Source organism: Molothrus ater, chromosome 13, assembly GCF_012460135.2.
Source record: "Molothrus ater isolate BHLD 08-10-18 breed brown headed cowbird chromosome 13, BPBGC_Mater_1.1, whole genome shotgun sequence".
Lineage (NCBI taxonomy): Eukaryota > Metazoa > Chordata > Aves > Passeriformes > Icteridae > Molothrus > Molothrus ater.
In genome coordinates, this window is record NC_050490.2 from 13,090,385 (window position 1) to 13,116,559 (window position 26,175).

Consider the following 26,175-nt stretch of genomic DNA (forward strand, 5'->3'; position numbering starts at 1 on the left):
GCTGCATTGGCTCTGGGCTGGAAGGGGAGCATGTGAAGCTGAGCAGTCTCAAGAAGATGACACCAGTCTGTCATCTTTTTGTCAGACACAGGCACTCCTGGGAATGAAAGGAATTGCTGTTCCCACAGGTTTGTTGGCTACCAGCCCCCTTCCAGCAAGCAGGGCAAGGTCCTGGAACTTTCCAGACCTGCTGGTACCTAAACCCTGTGAGTCAGTGACCTTATGGTCAGCAAGGTCACTGATCTGTGTGATGCTGGGCCAAAGACACCTGGCTGCCTTGCTGGCTCCACAGGGGACCTGCCAGAAGGATGAGATGCTTGCAAGCTGCTGAGCTGACAAACAGGGTTTCATGCTTCACAGGTTTGCTGTGAACTGGGACACAGCACAGAGCTGGGGATTGACCACTGGTCTGGCTGCAGTGGCCTACAAGGCTTTCAACAAGTTCTAAAGCATGTCTGTGGGTACCTGAGATGTGATGCAGGGTTGGTGTCTTAAGGTTGGCTTTTGTCATGCTAAGCCTATGCCTTCCTTTGGAAAGGCAGCTGATTTCCTCAGCAAAGAGGTGACTTTGTGATGAGAGGTTGATATGATGCTGCACTACATCACAAGTGGTTTGTTTTTCTGGAGAAGGCACTGTCTGGCCCAGGTGTGCTAGGTGAAGTCTTGGTGGGAGGTGCTGAAAGATGAGAAGTGCTGAGGCTGCTTGGAGGTGATGTTGGCTCATGCTTTTATTGAGATGCTGGCACAAGAGGCAGGAGTGTGTTCATGGGCTTTGCTGCTGGAGCTGTGGGGACACAAAGTCACCTGAGGGTGGCTAACAGCTGCAGTAACAAACCCAAGAGACACTGCAATGCCACGTGGGGTCGATTGGGGTGGATATAAATGTGGGTGTAACAAGGCTAGGAAATCATGTCTGTTGGAAGTCATCTGCTGGACAGAAATGCTGGGGGCAATGCTTAATAACAGGGTAAGCACAAACCCCCTGGCTGATGGGGCTGTGATAAGGGCCAGTGTGATCTCAGGCTACAAATCACGGCTTCTTCAGTGTATCTGAGGAGCTGCTCATGCTGTTGCACAAGTGAGATCTCCTGGAGACTGCTCTGTGTTTCTGGTCACTTTTACTCAAGGAAAAGGGACTTAAACAGGCTGATAAAGCAAATGGCCATTTGCTATGTGTCTGTTGCAGTGGTTCCTCTTGCGTTGATCACCAACTGTGAGCATTAGTTGTGCTGGGTCTGAAATCAGAAACAAAACAAGCTCTCTGCCAGGACTGCCTGAGCAATATATCTGCATCACTTCTGGGACGTGAGTTAGTGTCTCTAAGGGCACTTGAGACAATTTGCCTCACACTTCACAGGTACAGATGTGCTGCCTTAGAAGACCTGGCATCATGCAGCTTGTAAATGATAGCTGGGTCGGCCTGGCTCCTGCTTGTGAAGGGGGGAGGAAGAAGTGCCAGGAAAGAAAAAGAGCTGCTTAAGCAAAGACATCTTTGACACAAGAGAAAATGGATGTAAAATGCAAGCGATTATATTTGGGTAAGGAATGAGAGGTGCAGCGTTTCAATCTGAGTTGGGAAGGAAAAGCCCTTGTTACTCCCAAGGTGGAAGTTGCTTGGTCTGTAGAAGACATGGTATAATTCAGCTCTGCAGAGCAAGCAAAGGCACTTGGACCAGCAGGACCCTTCTAACATACAAGAATTATGAGCAGGAAGTGAGTATTTAAATAAACATGTCCTACCCTCCATACTCCACCCAGAAAATAAGTGAGCAACATCATCTGTGTTAGTGATGCACCTCATATGGTCTTGATTAGAAGTTGGATGTGAGTCTAGGTGGGTCTGCACGTGGTGAGCTCCTCAGGATTTGTGAACTATGGTAATGCTCTTCAAACTATTGGAGAAGAGCAGCTTGCCTTGGTAATAACTGAGGAATGCCACAGGAATATGTACTTAGAGATGTGCAGGGAGGAGTAAGCTGTAGTCCATAGACTGTAATTCATACCTCAATGCCTGCCTGAGGAGAGCAGGGCAGGGCTGGGAGCTGTCACAGCTGTATTTGGTGTGAACCAGGCACCCGTGTTCCTGCTGGGTTAATGAACCCAGGCAGAGGAGGAGGGAAGGTCTCAGTCTTCAGCAGCAAGTGGGAGGATACAGGATTTCTAGGGCAAGCAAACCCTGGAAGGAAAAGAGGGGGGGAGCTAGTTGAGATACTGAAGGACATGAAGGGACTGAAGTTTCAGGGGTGGAGTTTCTCCGCTTGGTTGGTTTGTTTTTCTGTGCAACCACTGTCAATTTTACAATCACAGCTTGAGTCCTCGAGCTTTCAGAATAAGATGCATTTCTGTTTTGTTTTTTAAGTGGGTTCAGGTGAACACAGCCAGTGCAAAGTTACACTATTCTTTCTAAAGCAATAGGAAACCAAAGAAAATATTTTTCCTGGTGTATCTTTGAAGTACCTGTAAACCAAGACTGATTTGTCACTTCTAGGAGCAAGGGTACAACTCACCCTAAGTTGAAAAATCAGAGAGAAAAGGGGAAAAGCAATTTCTGCAAATCCCTGAGAAGGGAGGTGTGTGTTTATTTTAAAGGACTCAAAGACCCTTGCTGACCTGTGCACCTAATTACTTCCCTGCATTGCACTCTACATAAAGCAGCTGCTGGTTTGGGGGATTATCCTATAGATGTGTGTGCATGCGTTTTTCCACTGCTGTTTTTCTTGTCTCTCTATGGGTGTAGTATGTCTATGTTAAATAATGAACTAAAGTATATCTGGCTCAGGAAGCTCTTGAGCTTTTTTTGGGAGGCTGGAATACAATAGAGGTTGTGGAGCTGTGTTTGCAGTCTAGAGTCATGTCACTGGGGGGGAGTTGGGGGATGCCATGGGGAGGCCCCAAGACCCCCATGCACCAGTGCTGAGTCAGAGGAAATTCACGCCTGGGCATGTCACTGGGAACAAGCTCAGGTCTTTTTCTTTCTCTTCTAGAATGCTGCCCACATGGCTTTGAGTGTCAGGTCAAAAATAACCTTGACTTTTTTTAGCAAACACGATCAATAAAACAAGAGACAATCTGGCCGCTGCCTCCTTCCCAGCTGTGGTTGCTCCATAACTCCTGGCTTGGGGCTGTTCCATCCCGCCCTGAAGGTCATTGCTTGGATGCTGTAGCTGCAGCTTGCCCTGGTGGTAAACCAAGACCATCCCATTCCTCCTTCCCATGTCCTTTCTCTTGGAGGACCCTCACTTTGCTATGTAGGAGTTGCAGATAGGAAATGTTTTCGACCTTTGTTTCTGGCCTTGCTCAGTCCTGCAATCTCATGGCCCAGGGCCTGGGCTGGCAGCCCTGCCTTGACTCCAGAGTTTCACTGAGCTCTTGGATCTCCTGACTGACTCCTCCCAGTCTGTGTTTTGTTCTGGAAATGTTCACAGGGGCCGTAGACAATGGCAGGGAACATGAAGTGGCTGTAATAATGTCCTGTTTCTCATTCTGTCTGGGACACAGGCAGTCTCAGCTGATGAGCAGGGCATTGGGGATGAACTGTGACTTATCCTGTCGTGCAGCAGCATGTGGGAGCTTGTGCTGTGTCCTTAGCATAACCCCTCTGGGCATGCAGACAAATTCAGGAACATGTGGAAAGCAGAGGTGACTCTTGTGGGTCTCTCATTTCTTGGATCTGCATGCTGAGAGCAGAGAAATATAAGGAGATTTAGTCCAGGCTTTGTGTTTTACTTTTTTTGAGATGGATGTAATTTGGGGGGTGGCTCAAGTAGGTCCATGTATTTCCCTCATGCTAATTCACCTGTTCTTGTGCAAGCACAAGGAATAGCAAATGCTGGAGGAGGAATTTTGTGGCCCCTGTGACTGCTCTGTAAGTGGTCTACGGTCCCTCTTCTGCTTGCTCACCATGTGGGGTCCTGCAACCTTCTTGCCTAGAATCACAGCATAGTTCTCAGTGTTCTCTCATCACTCCAACCCTTCATCACTTGGAGATGTTTCCCCTCTCCAGGGCCAAGTCCAAAGCCAACTATTGCATCAAGGCAGATGTGAGCTTGGGTGCACATGTTCAGAGACTTCAAAGTTGGGCTTCTTTCACATATTGTCCAAAGGGACCTGCCAGATGTTTTCCCTCTCTCAGCTGGCTTTTAGAGAGGACTACCTCCACCTGCTTCTCAGAAAAGACCCTCTTGAAAATGTTTGTGTTTCTGGTGGGAGGGTGTCTGAGTTTAATCTGGGAGGAAGCCAGAACTGGTCGAAAGCTGCCTGGGAGATGAGGATTGAACTCCTTTCACACCACACAGCATTGCAGCCTCTTAGCAGAGGCCAGTGGCCACAGCCAGGCAGTCCAATGCTGCCAGCAGCACTCCTGTGCTGCTGATAACAGGGGACCCTGTTCTCTGGGGCTGCTGATCTGTCACCCTCTCCCACCTCTAATATTTACTGAAAGTGATCCTGTGGTGACAGATCTATTTCTGTTTTTGTTCTCTGTAACATACCTGCCAGACTGCCCCAGGCGACTGAGGAATTTGTAATAAAGGCAATGTTTCCAAACTAAGCTTGGTGCTCTCCTGCCAGCAGCGTGTCCAGCCAGAAAAGACTAGGAGCCTCTTTATCCACCCCAGCTAGAGACTGGATAAATATATGACTTTTTTTCATTTAGGCCCTAAGTTTTTGTTGAGAGGTTTTATTTGCTTTCACTCTTTTTTTGCAAGACCCGTTTCAATCGTGTCTTTGTTCACTGATGTGTGCAGGGAGGGAAATGATTTGGGCAAGGATATTCAATGGCTTGCTTGCATGTTCTGTGCTTGAAACTGTGGGTAAACCCATGTTATTTGACTTTTCCAAGAGGCTGGGAAAACCGAATGGGGCTGGGTGGTGGGGTATGACATCCTCCCTCTGTGTGCTGTCCCTGGCATGGGCTCAGCAACCATCTGGTTGTGCCACAGCTGAGCCTTTCCTTCTTCTCCACAGACACATAGAGAACTGGAAGAACTTGCAGACACTGAACGCCGTTGACATGGAGCTGTACACGGGACTCCAGAGGCTGTGAGTATGTCCTGTGCATTGGGGTGGGGACTGGGCCTGGGCAGCCCCTTCCTTCCAGCAGAGCCATGGCTTCCTTCCCTCTGCAGCCCCCATGCTGCCAGTTTAAACTGCTGGGTCTGCTGTGTTTTGCTATGGGAGTCCACAAAATGGAGATGAACTGCCTTTTGGTCTTGGCTGGGTCTGTGAGGAGGAGGACTGCTAGCTCCTGACAGCTCTGTCAACACACATCAGCCCTGACCTCTCCTCTCCCCTGCTGTTCTGGTTCTGGGCTTATGTGTTGCTCTGACTCATTCCAGCCCCACAATGTGAAATTCCAGCTGTCTCCACCAATCCTTCATTGCTGGGCTGTTGGTCCTCATTTAGTGCAGTTACCATCATGGTGGTGCTGTGCAGGAAGGGAATTGCATCTCCCTGCACAGCTCTCTGAGCATGGACAGAGGTCAGTTTTGTGCGTCATGGAGGGGAAACCGAGGTCCGTGAGGTTGAAGGGACTTTGCATATGCTTGGGAAGCCCGGCCAAGCAAGGCTGCCAGCCAGTCTTTTAATTCCCCCTCCTACATCCTCAGGATCTGTGAGCACCCTGGATGCTGCATGTGTGAGATGCAGAGTGTTGCTCAGGGCTAATCAGAGACTCTAATAATGTGTTTCACTGGGAGCTTTACATTAAGTACAGCTCCCATGTGGGCTGGAGAGCTGTATGGGGCTGAGCACTCACTAACCAAATTCCAGCAAGCTGTACTTTTAACACACAAAACCCTTGTAAGCAGGCTGGCTGTTGTTCTCTCCTCACGTAACAAAGCAGCAGAGATAGCAGATATTTACAGAATTACAGAACGTGCTGAGCTGGAAGGGATCTACAAAGATCATCAAGTTCAACTCCTGGCCCTGCACAGGACCATCCAATAGTCACACCATGTGTTCGAGAGTACTGACAAATCCTGGTTATAGTACTGATGGAACTTTTCCAAAGTAGGCTGTGAAAAGGATTATTCTCCCTTCAAGATCCAGAATTCCCTATGGAAAATACCCTTCTTTATCAGAGCTGCAAGCAGCAGGGTTTCCTCTTGGGTATGAAGGTGGGAGGTGACTTGCTGTGGTAAGTTTGCTGTGCAGTGCTGCTTGTGGAGATGGAGGGAGAGCAGAGGAGCAGGAGATGGCCTGTGCCACACCAGCAAGCCTTGGGGGATGTGGGAGCAGAGCAATTGTCTGCCTTGACTCCATTGCTGCCCTTCTGCATCTCTCCACAGGACAATCAGGAACTCAGGACTACGAAACATCCAGCCAAGAGCCTTTGCCAAGAACCCCCACCTGCACTATATGTAAGTGCCAATGGCTCCTGTCCCCTTGTGCCTTTTCTCCCTGTGGAAATGTGGTTCCCAAGGCAGATCCCCAAAGTCTCTGTGGGGGACTGCAAGGAGAGGGAAGGGGAATGCTGATGGGGAAGGGAAAGGGCAGGAGATGGAAAAGCAAAATGCACAGGGAAGTGGAATGAGCTGCAGTGCAGGATGGGGAGGGCTCCTGCTGGGAAGCTGAGGAGTTTGGGTTCCTAATGAGTGCCCTGGCTCTGATGGCAGCCCTGATGAGTGCAGCATCATCACCAGCCCCATGGCTGCTGCACATTTCCCTTTCTGCCGAGTTTGGGGGCAACCACCCACCCCAGAGCACAGCCAGAGCCTGCCTTGCTCATTACTTTTTAACCAAGGGCTGCTTTTCTGACACAAATCCTGAGGTATGGAGCTGCCAGCTCTGCTGCTAATTATTGACTTAAACTGCTGTCTGCAGGGGTGTGGGGTAGGGATGTTTTGTGCCAGAGAGGCTGGAGCCCTGTTATCCTGGGACATCACACAAGTGTCCAGCTGCCAGGGCATTGTTAGCTAGAGAGTGGTGTCATGGGGAATTTCCACATCCTTGAGGCCAAGTGCACTGGTTTCTTTTCCAAATGTGTATTTACTTTTCCCAAGGTGATAAAGCAAAGCCTGAATTTCAGGCCACTGTGCAAGGTGTTCCGTGGGCTTGAAATATTTTGTCCAAGTGACTGTGTCCAAGATCAAAGCCCTCTCTGCTCCACTGTAGATATGAAATGTGAAAAGGGTTTGGGGAGAGGCCTTGGCCTTGGGCACCAGCTGATGGGCTGAATGGGAGTGTTTATCCCTGCTTTTTGGAAAGCAGTGCTAGTGGCTTCTTCAGTGAAAAAGTGCATTCATTTGAGTGTGTGGGTGCATTGGGCCATCGATAGAGACTCGTTCCTGGGGCAAGGAGATGGATGCGACCTGCAGAGCATTTGTCTTTTGATGTCTGCTCAGAGATGATGTGAACTGAAAAACCCCAAAAGCTTCCTTTTTGGAAAACCATTTACAGTTGCTAAGTGACAGTAAAGTACTTACTAAATAGAAGATCTGCAGTACCAAAGGACATGAATAGTTGAGGGCATTGTGAACATGAACTGAGCCTTTTTGAGCTTAAAGAATTGCATATTTTCATAATGAACCCTCGTTAATTCTGACCACTGGGATATTCCCGATTTCTGCTCTTTGTTATTTTGATTTGTAGCATTTGTTTTGTGTTTTCTGTAGTTGTTTGTTCCTGGGAAGCAGTTCTCTCTGAACCACTCTGAATTGATTTTTTTTTGACGGTTGTTTGTCAATTGTGCCGTTGCTGTTTATGTATCTAGCAGATAAAATGAATAACATTTGATTCCTGATGAAATTAGTTTGGATGTTGTAGGAGTTTAGAAGGCCATGTATGCTAGCTTTGAGGCTGAATGTGCCATTAATGTGTACACAGGCAATTGTTGCTGCTTTTCCCCAAAGTGTTTGTTTTTGTCTTTTGGAATTACTTTTGTGAGTGGAAAAAACCCCACATCCATCTTCTGTCAAGAGTTAGGATTGGTACGTGGTGATGAAATATGTGTTTGTTTACTGCTTGGGCCCTGTAAAATTGATCATGTTCTTAACATCTTTCTTTCCTTGCCTTTTGGAGCTCCAGGCAAGTAAGTATATTATTTGCTTGGTGTTTGCCAGTGGGTTTTGATGCTGTTCCTGGGGCTTGGCAGTGTGGATGTTCCCCATGAGGGATGCTGGACAGCTGAGGGTGGAGACCTGGGCTTGCAGGGCTGGTGGTGGCTCCCTGCTGCTTCCCAAAGGCTCTCAGACCACGATGCCTTTGATGCTCCCTTGCAGCCAGGGTGGCTGGAGAGGCTCTGCACAGCCTGGTGCCACCTGGGATCCCCTCCATGGCCCCAGCACTCTGCCAGCACATCAAGGTGCCTCCTTGGCTGCTCTGCCTCCCTGGGAGCTCAGCTCAAAGGGAGCTGACATTTTCTGCAGCCTCTGCACGTAGGAGCCAGGGATAAAAGGATTAATGGAAATGTCACTCTGCTGTAAGTCTTGGGCTGCTGTGGTGAGGTACAGGAGTGGATGGGAGTGAAGGATACTGTCCCAATCCTCTCGTGGTGGGGCTGAGTGCAGGGCTGGGACTGTGGGATGGTGCTTAGGGCTTGTTGAGTTACTGCTACACATTCTTGCTGCCACTCAGGTTTTCTTTCTCCGTTAGTGGCTGTTTGGATGGTTGCTGGAACTGAGTCAATAAGATGACAAATGTGTCTAATAAATGAGAGTGGCTTCACTGCCAGGGAGGGTTGGCACAGAGTGGTGGGGGCCCTAGGCTGGACCTTTGCAGGGTGTTACAAGCTGTGTCTGAGCAGTTTTTTTCACTTGAAGCTCACATACAAATTCTGAGGTCTCATTAGCTTATTTCCACCCCACACACGCCTCCCTTCCCATCCTGGGTTAAATCGAAACTTCCTGCTGAACTGAGTTTTTTCCCAGTGCCTTTCATCAAGGTTTCCTCCTCTCAGATGGGCCAGATAGCTCTGCCTTCTCCCAGTAACATCTATTTCTGGCCCTTCCTCTGTGCACGCGCTTGTCTTCAGACCCCAGCTGTGCAATCACAAGCAGATCACTTATCCCAGCTCTAATTGCAGGAGCTCAGGTTTGTGAGGGTTTGGGTGAAGCTTGGCTTAATTTTTCCCCCTTCCCTACCACAGAGTCAGGAAGGAAAGGTGGGAAACCCATGAAGGGGATTTTCAGCATTCAGCTGCTCAAGTGGTAGACCTCAGGGTGCTCCAAATTGCAGCCTGGCAGGGTCATTTTAGGGTTTAGGTCCTTTTAAGGTTTGAAATTAGCTGTATTAAGTGCAAGGGGCTTGAGGCTGATGTAATCAGTGGAGGAGCAGTGGGTGTCTGTGAGCCAGAGGTGTGAATCTAGAAATAGCTTTGGTTTCCTCTTTGGCTTCCTCTTCCTTCTCCTTGAATGAGGACAATTAGGGCTCCATGGCCAGTCTGATCATTGCTGATGTGAAGCCTATCACTGCTATGGAGACAATCCAAAATATAACAGTGGGTTTTGCAGCATGGATCTGCCTCTTCTGCTGGTGGTTGAGCTGAGACAGTTCAGTCCTTCTAGAACAAATACTGGCTGGGTGCTAAATAAGGGTGGATGTGTGTCTGATCTAAGCTGGATATCTTCCAGTGTCGGGTACCCTTACTGGAGATCATCTCACTGGGAGAAGTTGCATTGGTAGGTTCCTGGTCCAATTTCTGTGCATGTTTGACAGCCCTTTGGCTATTACAGGGATGGTCCTGGACAATCTCATTCCCTGGATGTGAGGACCAACATCTCTAGGCTGTGGAAGACTGAGCCTTTGTAGCCAAGGTTTGTGGGTGTTAGTGTTAGCAGGTGATGCAGCTGAGCAGACGAAATGTTTGTGGTGACAGAAAACCTCAGTCTTTGGCTTGAGGATGTACAAGAAAACTCTAGGATGGTATGGTTCCCAAATTTGAGAAATATAAACCATCTGAATACATATTTACTGTGCTGCTGTGTTTAGCACAGCTTAGTGAGGGAAGAGCCTTGCATGCTCTCACTCTCTCTTGTCCTCTTAATGACACTGGAAACCTTTGGCCAATTTATTTTAACTTGATAGAGGGTTGCAAGTCAGGAGGTTATCAACTTCCTACACATATCATGAAACCAGGCAGAGTAAAGAGAAGTTGTTGTAGTGCCTTGTGGGGAAGAATTCAGCATTAACATGCTCCTCATGAGGCACTGGGAAGGCCACAGCAGGATTGAGCTTCACAGTGCACCAGGAACTGGTGCACAGGGGAGGACAGGACTTCCACTGGCTGTGGGACAGTAGAGCTGTGCATGCAGGAGAGCAGGGCCCCAGCAGGCTGTGCCTACAGCCAGACAGGTTGGTGTTTGCAGTGCCTGAGTCACCCTTCCCTGGGAGCAGGTATTTAAGGCTGTGATTCCCTCACAGAATGTTTTCCTGGGCGGCTGCGTACTCAACCAGCCAGTCAGGAGGCATTGCCTTGTATTTGCAGAGGTAATTGTGCACACCTTATTTATTGTGTAGTAAAGAAAACAAATTAAGGCTGTGTAATTACAGAGACAGGCATGCTTTTAAATAAGGCTTAAGTAGTCAGATTTCTATTTAGAAAATTAATAATTACCATTTCTGTCTGCATCAGAGGCTCCTCTTAAACTGTCTTCTGGAGGTTTATACATGCTCAAAATTAGTTTGTGGGCCAGCCCAGACACAGCCTCCATCAAAGAGCACTCTCTCAGTGCTGCCTGCCAGGGTTGAAGATCAAGCTTTCCCTTCCAGTCTTCACCCAAAGGTCTTAAAGATTGTGACCCTGGGCTGGCTCATGCTGTGTGTAATTCTTTTTTTGAGTATGGTGTGGTCAGATGATCAGCTTCCCAGGTGTTTTTATCTGTGTGGTCATGTTGGTCTCTTTCTCCCCAAAATGAGGATTGGGGAATAACTGGAAGGTGTTGGCAGGAATGTTGCAGGGACAGGCTTTGCCTGTTGAAAGACTGAGCTGGATGATCCATGAGCTTCTTTTCATGGACAAATTTGAGCTGTGATTAATCTGGCACTTCCCAGAATATCCTTTGTAGGCTGTGGTGTTTTCTGAGGATGGGGTTGGCTTCAGTGTTGTGGTTTGGTTCAAGGCAGTTGTGCAGTGTCAGATGGGCTGGTACCTTGGTATTGAATGTAGCTTGCAACTCTGGCGTCGGGATTCCCAGAGTTAAGTTACAGGAAAAACACAAGGCTGCATCCCCTGAAAATTAGGGTAGTATGAAGTTGGTGAGTTCTCTCTGTCCTCTTCAGTGCTGTGTCAGGACAGGATTCATAACACTCCAAAAACTGAGGCCTGTGTGCTTTCAGAGGGCTGCAGGCAACCCTCTGCAAGGCTGGCAAGCTTCACTTTCTTTGCTCTGTGTGTTTGGGAGCTTGACAGAGATCTTACACTAAATAAAGAAATAAATAAATAATCAGATGCTGAATTATTCCAAGTGGAACACTGTTTCCTCTCAGTTATGCCTTGGGGTCACTTTCCCCTGCTCAGTGTTAATAATCTGTTGTCTTGCTCTGAAAGAGCCATTCTTAGATATGAATCAGTGTTAAACTCTCTCTCTCTTACTCCATTCCACAACCAGCTTCAGGCCCTGTGCCTGCCTGCAACCCTCCACTTGATTCTGGATGTCCTGTTAGCCTTCTGCCTCCTTCCTGATGGTTTCTTCCTGCTTTGTCCTTCCACCACTGCACTGCTGTCATACCCATCCTGGCAGTCTCCTCCTAACCCAAAGTGTTGTGTTTTAATTGGCCTTGATTTCCCACCCCTGCTCCTGAATCTATGCAGCCTCACGAGGCTGTGGGTACCAGCTGGGCACAGTGCATGGCACTGGGTGAGCTCTTAGTTCACTGGGAAAGTGGAGCAAAATGCATTTACCTAAACCACCTTCTTGATAGCTTAAGGTGTTTTGTTTTGCGTTTCCTAAATAGGAGTTACATTTCTCCATGAATATAGGCAAAATAAGAACTGTGATGAAGATTTAAACAGCCTTTAAGTACTATAAGGTAAATATTTCTTTACTATCCCAAAGCAGGCAGCAGCTTGGCTACCTTTAGATTCCCGTTTGTACTCTAAGGATGTTCCTGCTCCAGCCCCTTCCAAGACCAAATCACTGTGCTGCCATTAACTCAGGGAGGCATTTTCCCCCATATGTCTCCAGCCCTATAAAATTCTGGGCATGCCTACAGCACAGCCACTAAAACAAACAGCTGTAACATCTCCTCTGCTTCCATAAACTTCCCTGTTTCCTCCCCATCTGCTTTGTCCCCTGGATGCCAGTGTAGAGCAGGTCCTTGCTGATATGCTAATCGGCAGCAGGGGTTTGATGGCATGTTTATTCCCACTTTCCTGCCGCAGGTGACTGATAAGCAGCTAACTGCAGCTTCTCCTTTCGCTGCAGTGGCAGAGGTAGGTCCTGTGTTTTACCAGCCATTGTGCACAAGGCCAGAGGAGAGACCAGCTCCCTGCAGGACTGTGGCTTCCCTTCAGGCTGGGCTGAAATCTTTTGACCTGCATTGAGAGGGCTGGGTAACAAATTCCTGGCTGCAGGCTGCCTTGCTTGGCTGTGGAGAAGGGTTTATTGTACTGTGATAGAAGGGGGAGCAGTGAGTTTGTGACTGATGTACTCTAGCAGGACCTGAGAGTTTCCAACTCAAGCACTTCATGTTTTGTGCCAAGATTTGTCCTGCTTCAGTTCCCCACCTTAAAACATGGAATAACATTTATTTTCTCTGCTTTTATTTGATCTATTTGAGGCATAACACCTTGTATGATGTCTAATGAAACCTGAGTTGTGGGATGCTGTTGCAATGTAAGATCAGTTACAATAACTCTGTCACAAATAAGTTTTGCATATTTGGGTTCTTATGTAATGTCTATGACTCTGGAACCTGGGCTCTCAGGATTTTACTCTGGGTTTGTCTCTCCTTCCTTCCTTTGAAATGTTGAGATGCTCTTTCAGTTACCTTGTCAGAGTTATTTCCCTTTCTGAAATTTGATCAATTGTCTTTTGACTGACATGTGAAATGGGCAGCTGTGGTTTTTGAAAAGGTCCTGTTTTTTCCCCATCCACTCTTTAAAAAAAAGTCTGCAGACAATGGTGGGAATGTTTAAAATGAAGCTGTTCCTACAATGATGTGAGGTTTGTTGTTTTTTGTATTTTTTTGTTTGCCTTTTTTTTTTTTTTACAAGATTTGAGTAAAATGTAACTTCAGACAAGTTGGTGGGTTTAGGGGAGTCAACTTCTGACCAAGTCTTTGCTGTGCAACAATGGCCTGATGGATGTGTTGTGGTGAGCTTCCCCTCAAAGAGAGGCACAGCATTTCTCTTGGCTGTGATTCTGAAAATGCGACGTAGTTGTACCTTGGTTAAACCTCACCACATCTCTGAGACAACCAGTAGCACAGATGGAGCTGATTTCTGGAGATTTGGCCATGACAAGGAATGGATCTTGTTTCTAGGCTTCTGAGATCACTGTAGCGTGGAGGGGCTTCAGAAAGAACCCCTGACTGTCCCTCTTGCTTCCTCTTCAAACCCTGTGCTGCAAAGCATTTCTTACCTGCCTGTTCTGGTGTGAGAGGGGCTGCAGGGGAATAGGAATCCTCCCTGGGAAGGGGGTACCTGAGGACATGGAAACCTGCTTTAAAGCTGCCAGGGGAGTGAGCAGTCATGGCAGGATGAGTGGAAGTTGAGTGACCACAGAAGTTATCTGTCCCGGGATTTGTCTTTCCATGATCCTGGTTTACTAACAGTATGGTTAGAGGGCTGGTTTTCCCTTTTTGATATACTGGCAATAAGCACCAGGGCAGAAAAATAGAAACATTAAAATCATATGGTATTTGAGCAATAAGATACGACAGGGCATGAATGATGGGACATTAATTCATGATGGTGTGTGACAAGGCAGGAATTTAAATGTCATAAGTTAGGCAGCCGTGAGTTTTATTGGAATTATAAAATTTTATTAGAATACTGGTCCAAGGGTGGAGTTTCCCACCAACCACTCCCCTTATTTGTATTTGGGAAGGGATGAGTTGTGAATTCCATTGGATGCAAGAGACTGTGTGTGACCGTGTTCAGAGGGGTCTGAGGATGAGGGAAGAGACGAGGATCTGACTCCATGTTTCAGAAGCCTTGATTTATTATTTTATTATATGTATTATATTAAAACTATACTAAAAGGATTTCATCAGAAGGCTGGCTAAGAATAGAGAAAGAATGATAACAAAAGCTTGTGGCTCGGACTCTCTGTCCGAGCCAGCTGACTGTGATTGGCCATTAATTAGAAACAACCAACACGAGCCAATCAAAGATCCACCTGTTGCATTCCACAGCAGCAGATAACCATTGGTTACATTTTGTTCCTGAGGCCTCTCAGCTTCTCAGGAGGAAAACTCCTAAGGAAAGGATTTTTCATAAAAGATGTCTGTGGCAACTGTGGGGTGTTTAGAGGGCTGCCAGTGGGAGACAGAGGTGTGTCTCCCCGGGGAGCTGTGGGTGACCGTGTTTCATGTCTGAAGCCATGCTTGGGCATTCCCGAGGCTGCTCCCCAGGGAGCTGCGCTGGTGCCCGGTGCCCTGCGCCCCGCGGGGCCGCGCTTCAGCACCACGGACAGGGCCGGCGGCTCCTCCGGTCCCTCCCGCGCTCGTCCTCCTCTCCCCGCAGCCTCCTGGCCTCTGACCCAGCTCCCTGTCTGTGCTGAAGGCTCCCGGCTTACCTGCCCTCCCTGCGGTTTGCCCCCTGCCTTTTCTGCCCTTCTCTTGGAACAAACTCCTTCACCTTCCAGCCCCAGCCTGTGCTCTCCTGGCTGCAGCTGCAGGCTGGCTCAGGGCACGGGGTGGGAGCTTGCCTGTGGGGTGTCCAGGCTGGTTTCACTGCCAGCAGTGTGTTTTTTTCTTTCATCTCTCCTGCTGTGCAGCCAGCCTGCCCAGCTGCCTCTCTGACAGCTGCAATACCTGCAATGTCCCTGGAAATGCTCAAGGCCAGGCTGGATGGGTCTCTGAGCAGCCTGACCTGGTGAAAGGTGTCCTGCCCACGGCAGGGGGTTTGGAACAATGTGATCTCCAAGATCTCTTCCAACCCAACCCTCTCTAAGATTTTGTGAATACAAACTTTCTGAGCTGCAGTGATTCCTGGCACTGACTGTGCTCTGCAGCGTGAATGGATTTGTTTTGCAGCACCACTACCCAGCTGCTGTCTGGGGGTTTCTCACATGAGTAGTTCTCTAGGACATCTGCCATCCAACCTCACTGCAACCACAATCCGTGGGCTTTGGCTAAATGTTTGCTGTATCCAGTTGTGCGTGTTGATAATTGTGGGTAATTTGCTGTCTCGGAATAATGAAGGAATGCCTGCTGCACTCTGAAGCACTCTGTGCTTTGTGGTGATTAGTCTTTTCATTGGAAAATATTCCTCACAGTGACCAGAAAAAGATACTTCTTTTTAAGTACATAATGTGTTGAGAAGAATGGGTAAAATGGAACTTTTGTGTGCAGACATTCCTGTTTATTTTGACAGAGTTAACTGTCAAAGGCAAAGTGTGTTTCTGCTTTTGGAGTGGTTATAAGTGTGCAGTGCAGCAAGCAGGCTTCACTGGGCTCTGCCTGGATTAAGTCACCACCAGTTCCCTGCTCCCCTCAGCCCAGCAATCCTCGGGCTGTCGGGAGGCACATCATGCCACGGCTCAGCTGTGGCTGCAGGCAGGTCTCTTCCCAGAGCACGATTCCAAACAGGTTTTTGGGCAGAGGTGCTCCTGTGCCCATGCTCAGGTGTGTCCCAGGCACCTGCTGTGTCTCGCTGCTTCCCATGCCCACCCCACGGACACTGTGGGGAGGCAGCAGCCTGGGGGAGGCAGGTCCTGCTCTCTGCTGTCTGTCTCCCAGGCTGGGTGTTTTTCTTGTCATCTGCTGAGGCGTAGCTGGAGCATGTCAGCCTCACCTCCTGCTGCGGCCAGGAGGCTCCGCACAGCATGGGAGGCGGCAGCTGCCATCTCTGCTGGCTGATGGCATGGGCCCTTCAGTTCCCTCGTGTTCACCTCCCCCTGCCTGTCCCCAGCTCTGCTCCCTCGTGGTGCCCAGCTGCTGCTCCCAGTGCTGGAGGTGCAGGTAGCTCTGTTCCCTGCCGAGGTGGGGCGAGTGCTGCAGGCTAATGGCAGGCTTTCTTTTCATTAGCTGCTGTAAACACAGGGCTCTGGCAGCAGCCTGCTTTTCTGAGCCCAGGAAGACCATTTTTCCTTTTATCTATAATTTAGTGAAGTGTCAAGCCGCAGAAGTTTTAATGATAATAAGCAGCAGATGAAATTTATTTATTCGCTGCAAAGGTGGGTCTCGTTCCAGGGTTGGTTTTTTACACTTCCCTCACAAGAAATGTTGGCTGCTCATGTAACCTTGCTCCCAGTGTGTCTAGGCTGCCTTCCCTGAGAAGCTCAGCACTACAGTTCCTGCTTGGCTAAATGGCTTTCCAACCCCTCTCCCAGGTATGACACTGGGGCCAAGCAAACTGGGAAAGGAGAAGCAAGGAGAAAATAGTGAGGTGGGAGCATTCATGTGCTTGGTGAGGTGTACTGGGTTTCATGAGTTTCCCATCTTCCTCCTGTTGCTGAGCATCTCTTACATCTGCTTCCCAGCCCAGCCTCTGGGATGGATTTGACTGCTGAGGAAAAGCAGGGAATGGCTTTTTTTGGGATGACATGTAGTGCTTGCCTTCTGTCAGCCTGTGAAGGTGCCAGTGCTGATTGGAGATAAAAAGTGGATTTATGTCATGTGGAGGGACCAGGGCTTCTTCCTGAGGTTCAGGAAGGCAGGGAGTGGAACTCTGGGCTGGCCAAAGAGGGGCAGGGGATGGGATGAGTTTGTGGCAGGGCCAGGGGCCAGGCTGGAGAGAGAAGGTTACAACAAGGGATTGGAGCAAGGAGTGTTTAGGGAAGACATGGACAGCAGAGGGGGGGATGGGGTGTAGGGGAGGTGACAGGGAAATGGATCTGGAGAGGAGGGGGAGGATTGACTGGGGTAGGGAAGAAGCACGTGTGTGTGGGAGATCTGAGGGTGGAAGCAAGTGCAAGGGAGAAATGGGTTTCCTAGGAAATACGTGGGAACTGTGCCTCTGAATTAACCAGAACCTTCCTCACCCCTTTCAATGTGGCTTTGGAGGCAATATTAGAATCTTCCTAATTATTTTTCTTGGACGAGTTTTGCTATCCTGATGATATTAATTATTCTTAAAGGTCAACAGCACTCACTTGAATCCCCTTCTGTTCTATCATGTAATCAGTTAATTAATTGGAAACCATTTAGCAGAGTCTGCTGAGAGCTTACCCTGCCGTATGCCCTGTTGTTTTGCTATTGCTGGAGATATATATATATATATATAGTTTTGTATTTATACCCCTTCCTTCCTTCAGAGGCTCTGCAGAGCTCTTGCTACCATCTCAGTGCATCCCAGCCTCTGGCACTCCTCCCTGAGTCAGGAAAATTGGGGCTTGGGCTCAGGCCCAGCTGTTAGTTTTCTCTTTGCTAACCCCTTCGAGGTTATTCAAGGCTCATTGATTTCTGGGCATCTGAGTAGGTGGGGATATTTGAATTTATTTTTTTTAATATCAATTTGATGTAAGAGCCCTCTAACAGCTGAGATCACAGTCCTTGTTCAGGAGGAAGAGGGAGGACCAGAACCTGTCCCAGCACATCTGTGCTCAATGAGCTGCCATTGAGGCTCTTGTGGGGACCCCATCCAGCTCTCCCAGGGTCTGCCTGGGCATTTGGAGTGACCTCCCAGCTGGGTGGTTCCTCTGATGAGCACCTGTCCCTATTGCTTCAAGGATGTTCATAGAACCATTAAGGTTGGGAAAAACCTCTGATATGATCAAAGTCCAATCACAGTGTACTCAGAGATGCTGGGAAAGGCCCTGTAGGCATCACTGTCCTTCCCATGCCATCCCCCCAAGCTGTGCCTTGCCACAGCTCTGAGCTCTTCTCTCACGTAGGGCCATGGGGTTGGCTCTGGGTTCACTGGAAATCTGTGAGCAGGAGGCATTCCCTGGTTGTTCTCTGTTCCCAGCTTGAAGAACAATGCAGTTTGAAGCAAACAGGCTTGGATAAACCCAGCCCCTTGCTGGAGCTGGCAACTGGCAACCCTTGTCCTCAGCTGGCGCACATCTCCTCTATTACTTCTGCATGCCAAAGCAGGAGGAAAGCCCAGTGTGCATTAATATTTCGGTCTAATGGATCTAGAATTGCTGCAGTTTGGGACAGAGGAGATGAGGAGGGGGCAGTGAAGCCCTGAGGACCTCTTGGCTGCAGGAGGGCAGCTGTGGGGGAAGGCTCTTGCCTGTTGCAAGTTGATTTTTCTGTTCCTTGAGCAGAAGACTGACCAGTTCTGTGGATGCTGCTGGACTCTGCCCTGCAGGGAAGCTGGCAGGCAAAGGGAAAGCAACTGCAGGGCTGACCCAGCTTTTAACCTTTCCTCAAGTCCTCTGAGAGTCCAGATGTCTTTGGAGAAGAGCAATGGAAACTGCACAACACAAGGGCAAGATGAGTGTAGTGCAGAGGGCCAGATCCCTGCATCTGCTGTGCCTCGAAGCACAGGGGACAGTGTGACCCACATCTGGTGACGCCTTCCCATCTGTACCGTGTGCTGAACTGAAACTGTGAGCAGCAATCAAGTCTGAGGGGTGTGATCTGTCTCTGAACAAAGCTTTGTGCAGCTGGGAGATGCCTCAGAAGAGATGACTTGGAGAGTGTGCAAGTGTCATGGGGCAGGAGATGGCCTTTATTTAAAATTGGGTTGGGTTGAAGGCAGCAGCAGGACATGGCTGCTGCACTGCAGAGGCATTGGGAGGAGAGGTGTGGGGCAGATGTGCTGCTGTGGGGTGGCTGTGGGAGCCCTGTGACCGAGGGGTGGAGCCTTAATGCCTTCCCACTTGCAGCTTTTGTTTTTTAATGCTTTTGTTGAAAGAACAATGCAGGAGACCAGCCATTTCTGCCTCCCTTAGCCCTGTTTCAGTGTGAGTTTGAAAATCAGGGACATGCAGCTGAGAAATGCAGAGGGCTTGGTGGTTCCTTGCTCCAGTTCCACACCTCCAGGAGCAGTGATGTGCATGTGGAATGGCAGGGTCTCTTTTTCTGTGTCACCCACCATGGTGCCTCTCTCCTCTCTGGTGCAGGGTGCTCTGAGTCTGGGAGATTATTGCAAGTTCTGACTGTAGCCCTAGAACAAGAAATAGTTTGTGGGGAATGAGATGATTATGTCATGGCACATGCTGTGTGACACATGCCTTACGAGGGAGGTACAGGGCTGAATCTGTGGACAGGAGAAAGGATAAAGTTTTGCTGCCCAAGTGCACAAAGGAAGATTGAACCTTGGAGACTTTTTGGTTCTGCTGTGTTTGGGGTCAGAAAAGCCCTGGGGGTGCTGGGGTGTTGCTTGAGGAGCAGAATGTGGGTAATGCCAGACCATGGCTGAGTTAATTGTTAATTGTCTCACTCCTCCACAGCACCAATATATGTGTCCTGGTGCTGAGCCTGCACAGGGAGCAAACCCAGGAGAGCTCCTGGCAGCCATGAAATCCCAGGCTGACCAGTCTAATGGCACATCCTGCTCTGCTCACTCTGCTTTCTGACCATCTGAGGCTTGCACGCACTTGGCAGTGCCCAGTCCTTTCCCAGGCTGTCTCAAACGTGTCCTGCTGGGACTTGGGGCTGAGCTGTTGGAAATTCCAATCAAGTCTAATATTTGCAGAGCCTGATTTGTGGGGAGGCCTGTCCTGCCACAGCTTCTGGGACTTGTTGGGGTAATTTTAGCACATTCATTAAGGGAGGAGAGTACATTTTTTCCCTTAATGAGCAAAGCTGCTTACTAAACAGGAAGAGGAGGGAGGGGGACAGGGAAGGCAGGGAGGGTACTGGGGAGTGTAACAGTGCTTTTAGAGGTCGTTGGAGCTACCTAGCAGGGATAAGCAGGCCTGAACAGAGCTGCCCCTACAGCAGCGTGTGAGGCTGTGACATTCTCCTCTCCTGTGGCCACCAGCACCCAGCTAAGGCTGCAGTGAGCTGTGAGATGATGGGAAGCACCTGTTGTGCCCAAATAGCAAGGGAGTCACATGCAGTGCCACCAGCACATCCAGCACTGGGGACCACAGCTGAGGATGTGCATCTCTCCTTGCATTGCTGCCAGGCACTCGCTCGTGCTCCCTCAGCCCCAGCTGCTCTGGCAAGTTAATCCCTCCCAGTCAGGATTTTCATAGTGGCACCATGTTATTAAAACGTGTGAAAAACTTCTCCCATGCAGAAATAAATGTGTCAGCTTGGAAACAAGGGCAAGTGGAGGATGGAGCTGCGTGGAGGAGGGACAGGTGCACAGGGTCCCTCCCCAGCAGCAGCGTTTCTGCCATTGCGTCGAGCTGAACTGCATAAAATAACTTACAGTTTAATTACAGGGGCTCCTGCTTGTTGGTGTCATTAATGAGGCAACTGGCTTAATTTAGCTGAGTAAAAATGGCTTTAATAGTGGAAACACTTTTGGCTGCTGGGTAATTAAGGGAAAGGGAAAAAAACGCTGTCTCCACTTGCATTAAAGTCCACTTGTTCTGGTCCGCACGGATCTGGGCTCCTCTTTGTTCCACCTTCACCCATCCCTTTTTTAACCCCAGGAGCTCGTTCAGGACTCCATGGGGCACTCCTTGGCCCCATCTGTCACTCATGCTATGACAAAGGTCACCTCCCCTCCCTGTCAGTCACCAAGGCAAGGTCTTGGCAGTGCCTGTGGGAGCTGTGGGAGAGTGTGTGGGACACGGTGTGTACCCCCTGAAGTGGAGGGAGAGAGCAGGAACTGGGATTTAGCTGTCACTCAGTGGTGACAGCCTGTCCCTGAGGTGTGCAGTGAGGTGCTGATGGAGAGGGCTGCTGGGGACAGGAGCAGGGCCCTGGGAGCACGGCTGCTGCAGCAGGAGGGCTGTGGAGGGGTGTTGAGCCTGAGCCATGGCTGGGTTGGGTGGCTCTGCCCTGGACCTGGTCCAGGTGAGCTCTCTCCAACCCCCTCTCCTTACTCAACTCTTTTTGGAAGCAAAAAGCACCCTGGCAGCTACTCCTAGAGACTGTCTCCATGGAAAAGAGCATCTTGTGAGTGATGGAGAAAATGTCCCATGGCAAAGAAGCACTTTGAATATGTTCCAGGAGTGCTGATGGCAGATCTGTCCTGGGAGAGACAGGCTTCTGTTCATTGCTGAGAAAAATGCAGGGAAGGCATTTTGCTTCCCTCTGCCTGTGTTTCCTTGATGTGTGATGTGCTGTGTTTTGTTACAGGTGGAACTGATGGATAGTCTGTTATAAAGGTTGTCTGGCACACTGCTACAGGACTGCTTCCACTTTCCTATAATTCTGCCAAATTTTAATTGCTCAGACTGAAGTTTTCTGTTTTGGGTGTCTGCTCCTGGCTGATTCTATTTTTTCTTATTTCTTTCTAGTTTCACATAGGAGCTTTCTCAAATGTTTGAGATGGTAGAAGGGAGGTTGGGAAAAAGCTGTTTTGTTCAAGCTAGAAAATGCTGGTGATGCTGCTGTTACAGAACATTTGTATCCACCTTTTGTGGAGGGAAAGAAATCTTGTAAAAGGGCAGATTTTGCTTGGAAGACTTGGTTTTGCTCAGAGATATCTTAGGTCAGCAGAATGGCTCTTGGTCCAGTTGGAGGGGAGAAGTTTTGCCAAGGATGTTCAGGAATGAGTAAGGGAGAGGAGTAGCAACTCCTCTTGGGGCACTGCTGTTGGTGTGGGAGGGTGTAAAAGTGGAGAAGATCATAGGAAATGTGGGCATGGATAAGGAAATTGAGGCTGAGAAATATTTGTGAGTGGTTGGAGAGCAGTGAGTAGTGCAATTCAGCCAGCTAGGAGGGAGAAGGAAATGGGTCAGGAAGGAGAGAAGCTGGCACTGCCCAGCCACAGCATAGGGTGATGGGGTCCCTGTCACACCAGTAACAGGGATTTGGAGGGCTCAACAGGCTTGGAAATGCTGCAGGAAGGCAGAATGGGCCTTTGAGAGGCCTTGATTTGGAGCTGTGAGAGGACTAGTTCTGGATGTGAGTGCCTTGATTTTCCCCAACCCTCCCCATTTGTGCTGTACAGAACACTGGGAAATTTGGTATGTGCAGCTGAGGTTTGTGACTGTGGGGAACCTTGCAATCACCAAACAGGAGTTACAAAGTGCTGGAGCTCAGAGCCTCACCTGTGGAGCCATAATTTAATCTCCTCGTGTGCATGTACTGTGATTCCATCTCTAATTACAGAATCACATGCTCCCTTCCCCAGGAAACCTGTCCCATCCAGCATGTGGGATGGATCTGTTCTGGGGAGAAATCACTGCTGTGCAGTGAAGTTTCTCTGGAGGAGCTCTATTTTCTGCAGCACAAGTCAGTAGCTGTACCCTTTTGTGTGTGGAATCCCAGTGCTGGCATCTCTGACCTTTGGAGATTTTGTGACCGAAATGGTGCATTTTTAATGTGTGTTTGTGTCTCTGTGCTGAGGTCTGTCTCTGAGCCTGAGGAAGGACCTTTGTGACGTTTTGGAGTACCCAAGGTGTCAGTTTCCAGTGACAGACATGTTCCTCCCTGTGTGTGTCCAGGCTGATCTGAAATGGAGCCGTGGGTGTGTGTGCCCCTGCCCAGCCCTGCAGAAGTTGATGGTCAGGTCAGATCAAACCCTGGCTTTGCCCTTTGAGTCTCCTGCCAGATGTGAGCAAGGGAAGAGCCATCTCCTCTGTCCCCAGTGCTTGCTGGAGGTTATTGTCTGGGGGAGGGAGGAGGTGGTAGGAGCTTGTTTCCAGGCACTGTGGGAGATGAGGAGCAGAGCACATCTGCCTGGCAAAGCCCCCTGCATTAGTGAGGATGTATCCTTTCTCCATCTCTCTGTGTCCTAAATTGTAATAACACGATCATGCTATTTTTGATTCCCTTATTTGCGTGGAAAGCCTGTTGTTTTTTCTCTTCTCTTTCAGAATCCAATTTTCTCTTGACATTTCTGCCTAATGTAGCAAAACATGACCTTTGAGAAAGGACATTCCAGCGAGATTCACTCCCTCCTCTGCATTTCTGCCTCTCTCCCACATCTTGCTGTCTCTCATGCATCCCCTTTACGCTTCCTTCTTCTCCCTGGGCTGGGGGAGGGAGTTTACTGTCTCACTTTTCAGTAACAGTGAGTTGCTCCTTCCCCTCCCACTTTTCATCTGTCTTTGCAAAATTTCCAGGTGCTCAGTGCTCTGGGGTGGATAAAGGAGGGAGTCTTGTAATATTTTTCTTCCCCCCTGCTTAGCTTTACCTGCCATTTTTGCCACCTTTGTCAGAGTCTGGAAACAGTTTGTCTACAGACGTGGGAATGGTGGGATCACAGTCATGTGAAATGAGGAACCTGTGGTTTGCTGTGGTTCCCACAGCGGGATAGTCTGATGTGAAGCAGAGCCAGAATTTAAAAAGGCAGCACTGTGCCATCATTGTGTTTGGGCTTGTTCTTCTGCCAGGCTCGTGGAGAGCCTTTGGGACAAAGCTTTGCTGTGTGAGCAGCTTCCCCACTCCTAATTGCAGACTTCTATGCAGGTGGGACAGGACCAGAATTGCTTTTCCCTTGCTGAAACTCAGTGTAAGGGAAGAAATGAATCTGTCATCCCTAATCCTCGTGCATCAGACCTGTGCCAGCAGGAGCCATTCAGGGCTTTGCTGTCTTGGTTTTAGCACTTATTTGCAAATCAAACAGGGTTTGGGGGCTGAGCCCTGCACAGCTGGACTGCCTTGGGTCATTCCTCCTATTTGGCCAGCCTAGAGCTGAACAAACCTCAGGTGATTGATGCCTCTGACTCTTCATTGCTCTTCCCTGTGGGCCAGGCTGAGGCAGAGGGGCTGCCCTGCCTGCCTGTGGCTCTCAGCAGGGATGGATTTGGTGAAGGATGTGAGGCAGCACCTCCTGTGTGTTCTGGAGGCCAGCAAAGAGATATGGGGCATATGGGGTTCTCCCAGAACTTGTGATCACCCATTCCTCTGCTCACTCACCCACGGGCTGGTCACTGGTGGCTCTCAGGCTGGCCAGGTGTCCCTGGGAAGGCTGGCCAGAACAGAATAAATTTCATTACCATCTTTTTGTGCTGTTAGAAACCAGGGGCTGTTCTCCTTCTGCTCACCCTACTCCAGACACATTTCTTCCTCTTGTTTTTATTAATTCAGTTCCTTTTACATTCTTTCATCCTCTCTGGCTTTCAGCTAAAGAGAAGATGTCTGCTGGGTTGCAAAGCTCTCCCAGGTAGATGAGATTTATGTTTTTGCAAGTTTGGGCAGATGGAGAGAGGGATGGGGAGCTGTTGGCTGCTGTAGCAGTGGTACCCCTGGGTGCAAGCAGCACACAGCCATTCTGGGACACCTGGAATGCACAGCTACTGCAGATCATATGATAACACCTTGGGTAATCATCGTGCTGTCATTTGAACCTGGCTGTTACTATTTTTAACCTGAGGTTTGTACTTAATTTTTTGTTCAAGTTCTGAAATTAGACTTGCTCTTTTCGCTTATGGTTGGTTGAGCTCCAGATTCATGGGCAAGAATCAGACATTGGAATTTTTTTTTCCTTAACATTGCAGTAGGATATAAATCACTTTTCTCCTTAAAAGGAAAAAAAAAATAAAAGAAGAGAAACTTTCATTTGGGTTTGTCCTCATTAAAATCTCTCATTATGAAATCTGAACTTGGGTTCTAAACTGCTTGACAGCCTCCCCATCGAGGAGGACGATGAGCTCTGTGGAGGTGGTAGGGCCATGTGCAGGAAGAATTATTTACAGTGACTACTTTATTATTTTTTTTTTCCCCTTAATTTTCAGAGACCTCTCCGGGAACCGGCTCACCACTCTGTCATGGCAACTCTTCCAGACACTGCGACTCTTTGAACTGTAAGTCCCGCCCTGGGGGGATTTCCTGGGAAAAGACAGGAGGCTGAGAGGAGGAACCATTTCCAAATAGAGTTATTTTGAAGCCAGTAAATAATTACCTAAAACTCCAGTGGGCAGCAGCATCCTTGGGAGGCTTTCCTGGGTATGGGAGCACCAGAGCAGAACTGCTTCTCTTTTAACTTCACAGCAGCTGGCTAATTAATGTTGGGATGATGAACAAGTCATGCTTGGAGTAGTAAATGGCTGACCAACTCTGGGAGCACATTAGAAATACTTACTAGGCCAGATTTTGAGTGAATCTCTTCAAACACTTGCTCTCATCTGTCGCAGGGTAGGGCTAACTGCTTTTCTTTAGTTGGTGCACATGCTTTACAAGACCTCCCTGCTTTTTAGGCCCATGATTCCCTTTCTCTCTAGCAATGGAGACACCTCCCAGCTCTGATGTGGGAGATGATGAGATAGTTGTGCCTCCTGGGGCACTGGTGGCCTTCAGCCTGCTGAATTATTGATAGAGCATTCAGCATCGTGCTTGAAGAATAAGTGGACACGAAATCAATGGAGCGTTGCCCTGATGACCTGTTTTGTTGAATTTTAGGAATAGTTGTTTGGTGGGTATAAAAAAAATATATATGTAGGATTTGTCCCAGAGGATCCTGGGAAGCTCCATTCATCCTCGCTGATGATCAATAGAGCTGTAAGCTAGAAGTGACTTATGAAAGAATAAAGACAGTCTTTCAAGTGGGAGTAAGTGTGTTATCACTGGTGTTACTGCAGTGTATTTCATTTCTGTCAAATTGTTAAATGAAAAATACTAATAGTGATATTAGAAAATGGAGAAACGCCCTTCTAATGGGGAAATTTGGCTTGCAGAGTTAAAATGCTGAATTCAGAATTTGTCTCCTTGCTGATTACAGCTCTAAATATTTTTCAAGCCTGGCTCGGGTTTCAAGTTTAATAGCATGAGTCATTTGTATTCTTAGACCTTTACTTATTGTCATTGCACTGTCTGGCAAAACTCAGATTGATGGTTGTTACCCAAGAGAGACCCAAGAGTGGAGGAGCAAATGGGACTGCAGTCCTGAGCTGGAGGCACTTGCAGGGCCTGGGGTAATGGTGAGCCTGCAGATTAATGGGAATACTTCCAAAGGGGGCTTGTTTTTATGTGCTTTTGCTTCATTTGGTCATATTTTGTTTCTTCAGGCACGTCCCAGGTCTGCCAGCTCCAGCCAGGCTCAAAAGACCAATACCAAGCACAAAGGGAATTGCGAAGCTGCTTTTTGGGCAGCAAAGGGTCTTTCACCTG

General features: G+C 48.7%; 1 protein-coding gene across 3 annotated transcripts in view; it reads left to right on the forward strand.

The window, feature by feature from the left end:
• Positions 1–26,175, forward strand: part of NTRK3 (neurotrophic receptor tyrosine kinase 3) — a 218,511-nt gene that overhangs the window by 28,134 nt on the left and 164,202 nt on the right. For all 3 annotated transcript variants that reach the window (XM_036389613.2, XM_036389614.2, XM_036389615.2), the window contains exons 2-4: positions 4,966–5,040; positions 6,288–6,359; positions 24,804–24,872. In XM_036389613.2, the coding sequence (XP_036245506.1) occupies positions 4,966–5,040; positions 6,288–6,359; positions 24,804–24,872 (216 nt within the window). The remainder of the gene's footprint in view (positions 1–4,965; positions 5,041–6,287; positions 6,360–24,803; positions 24,873–26,175) is intronic.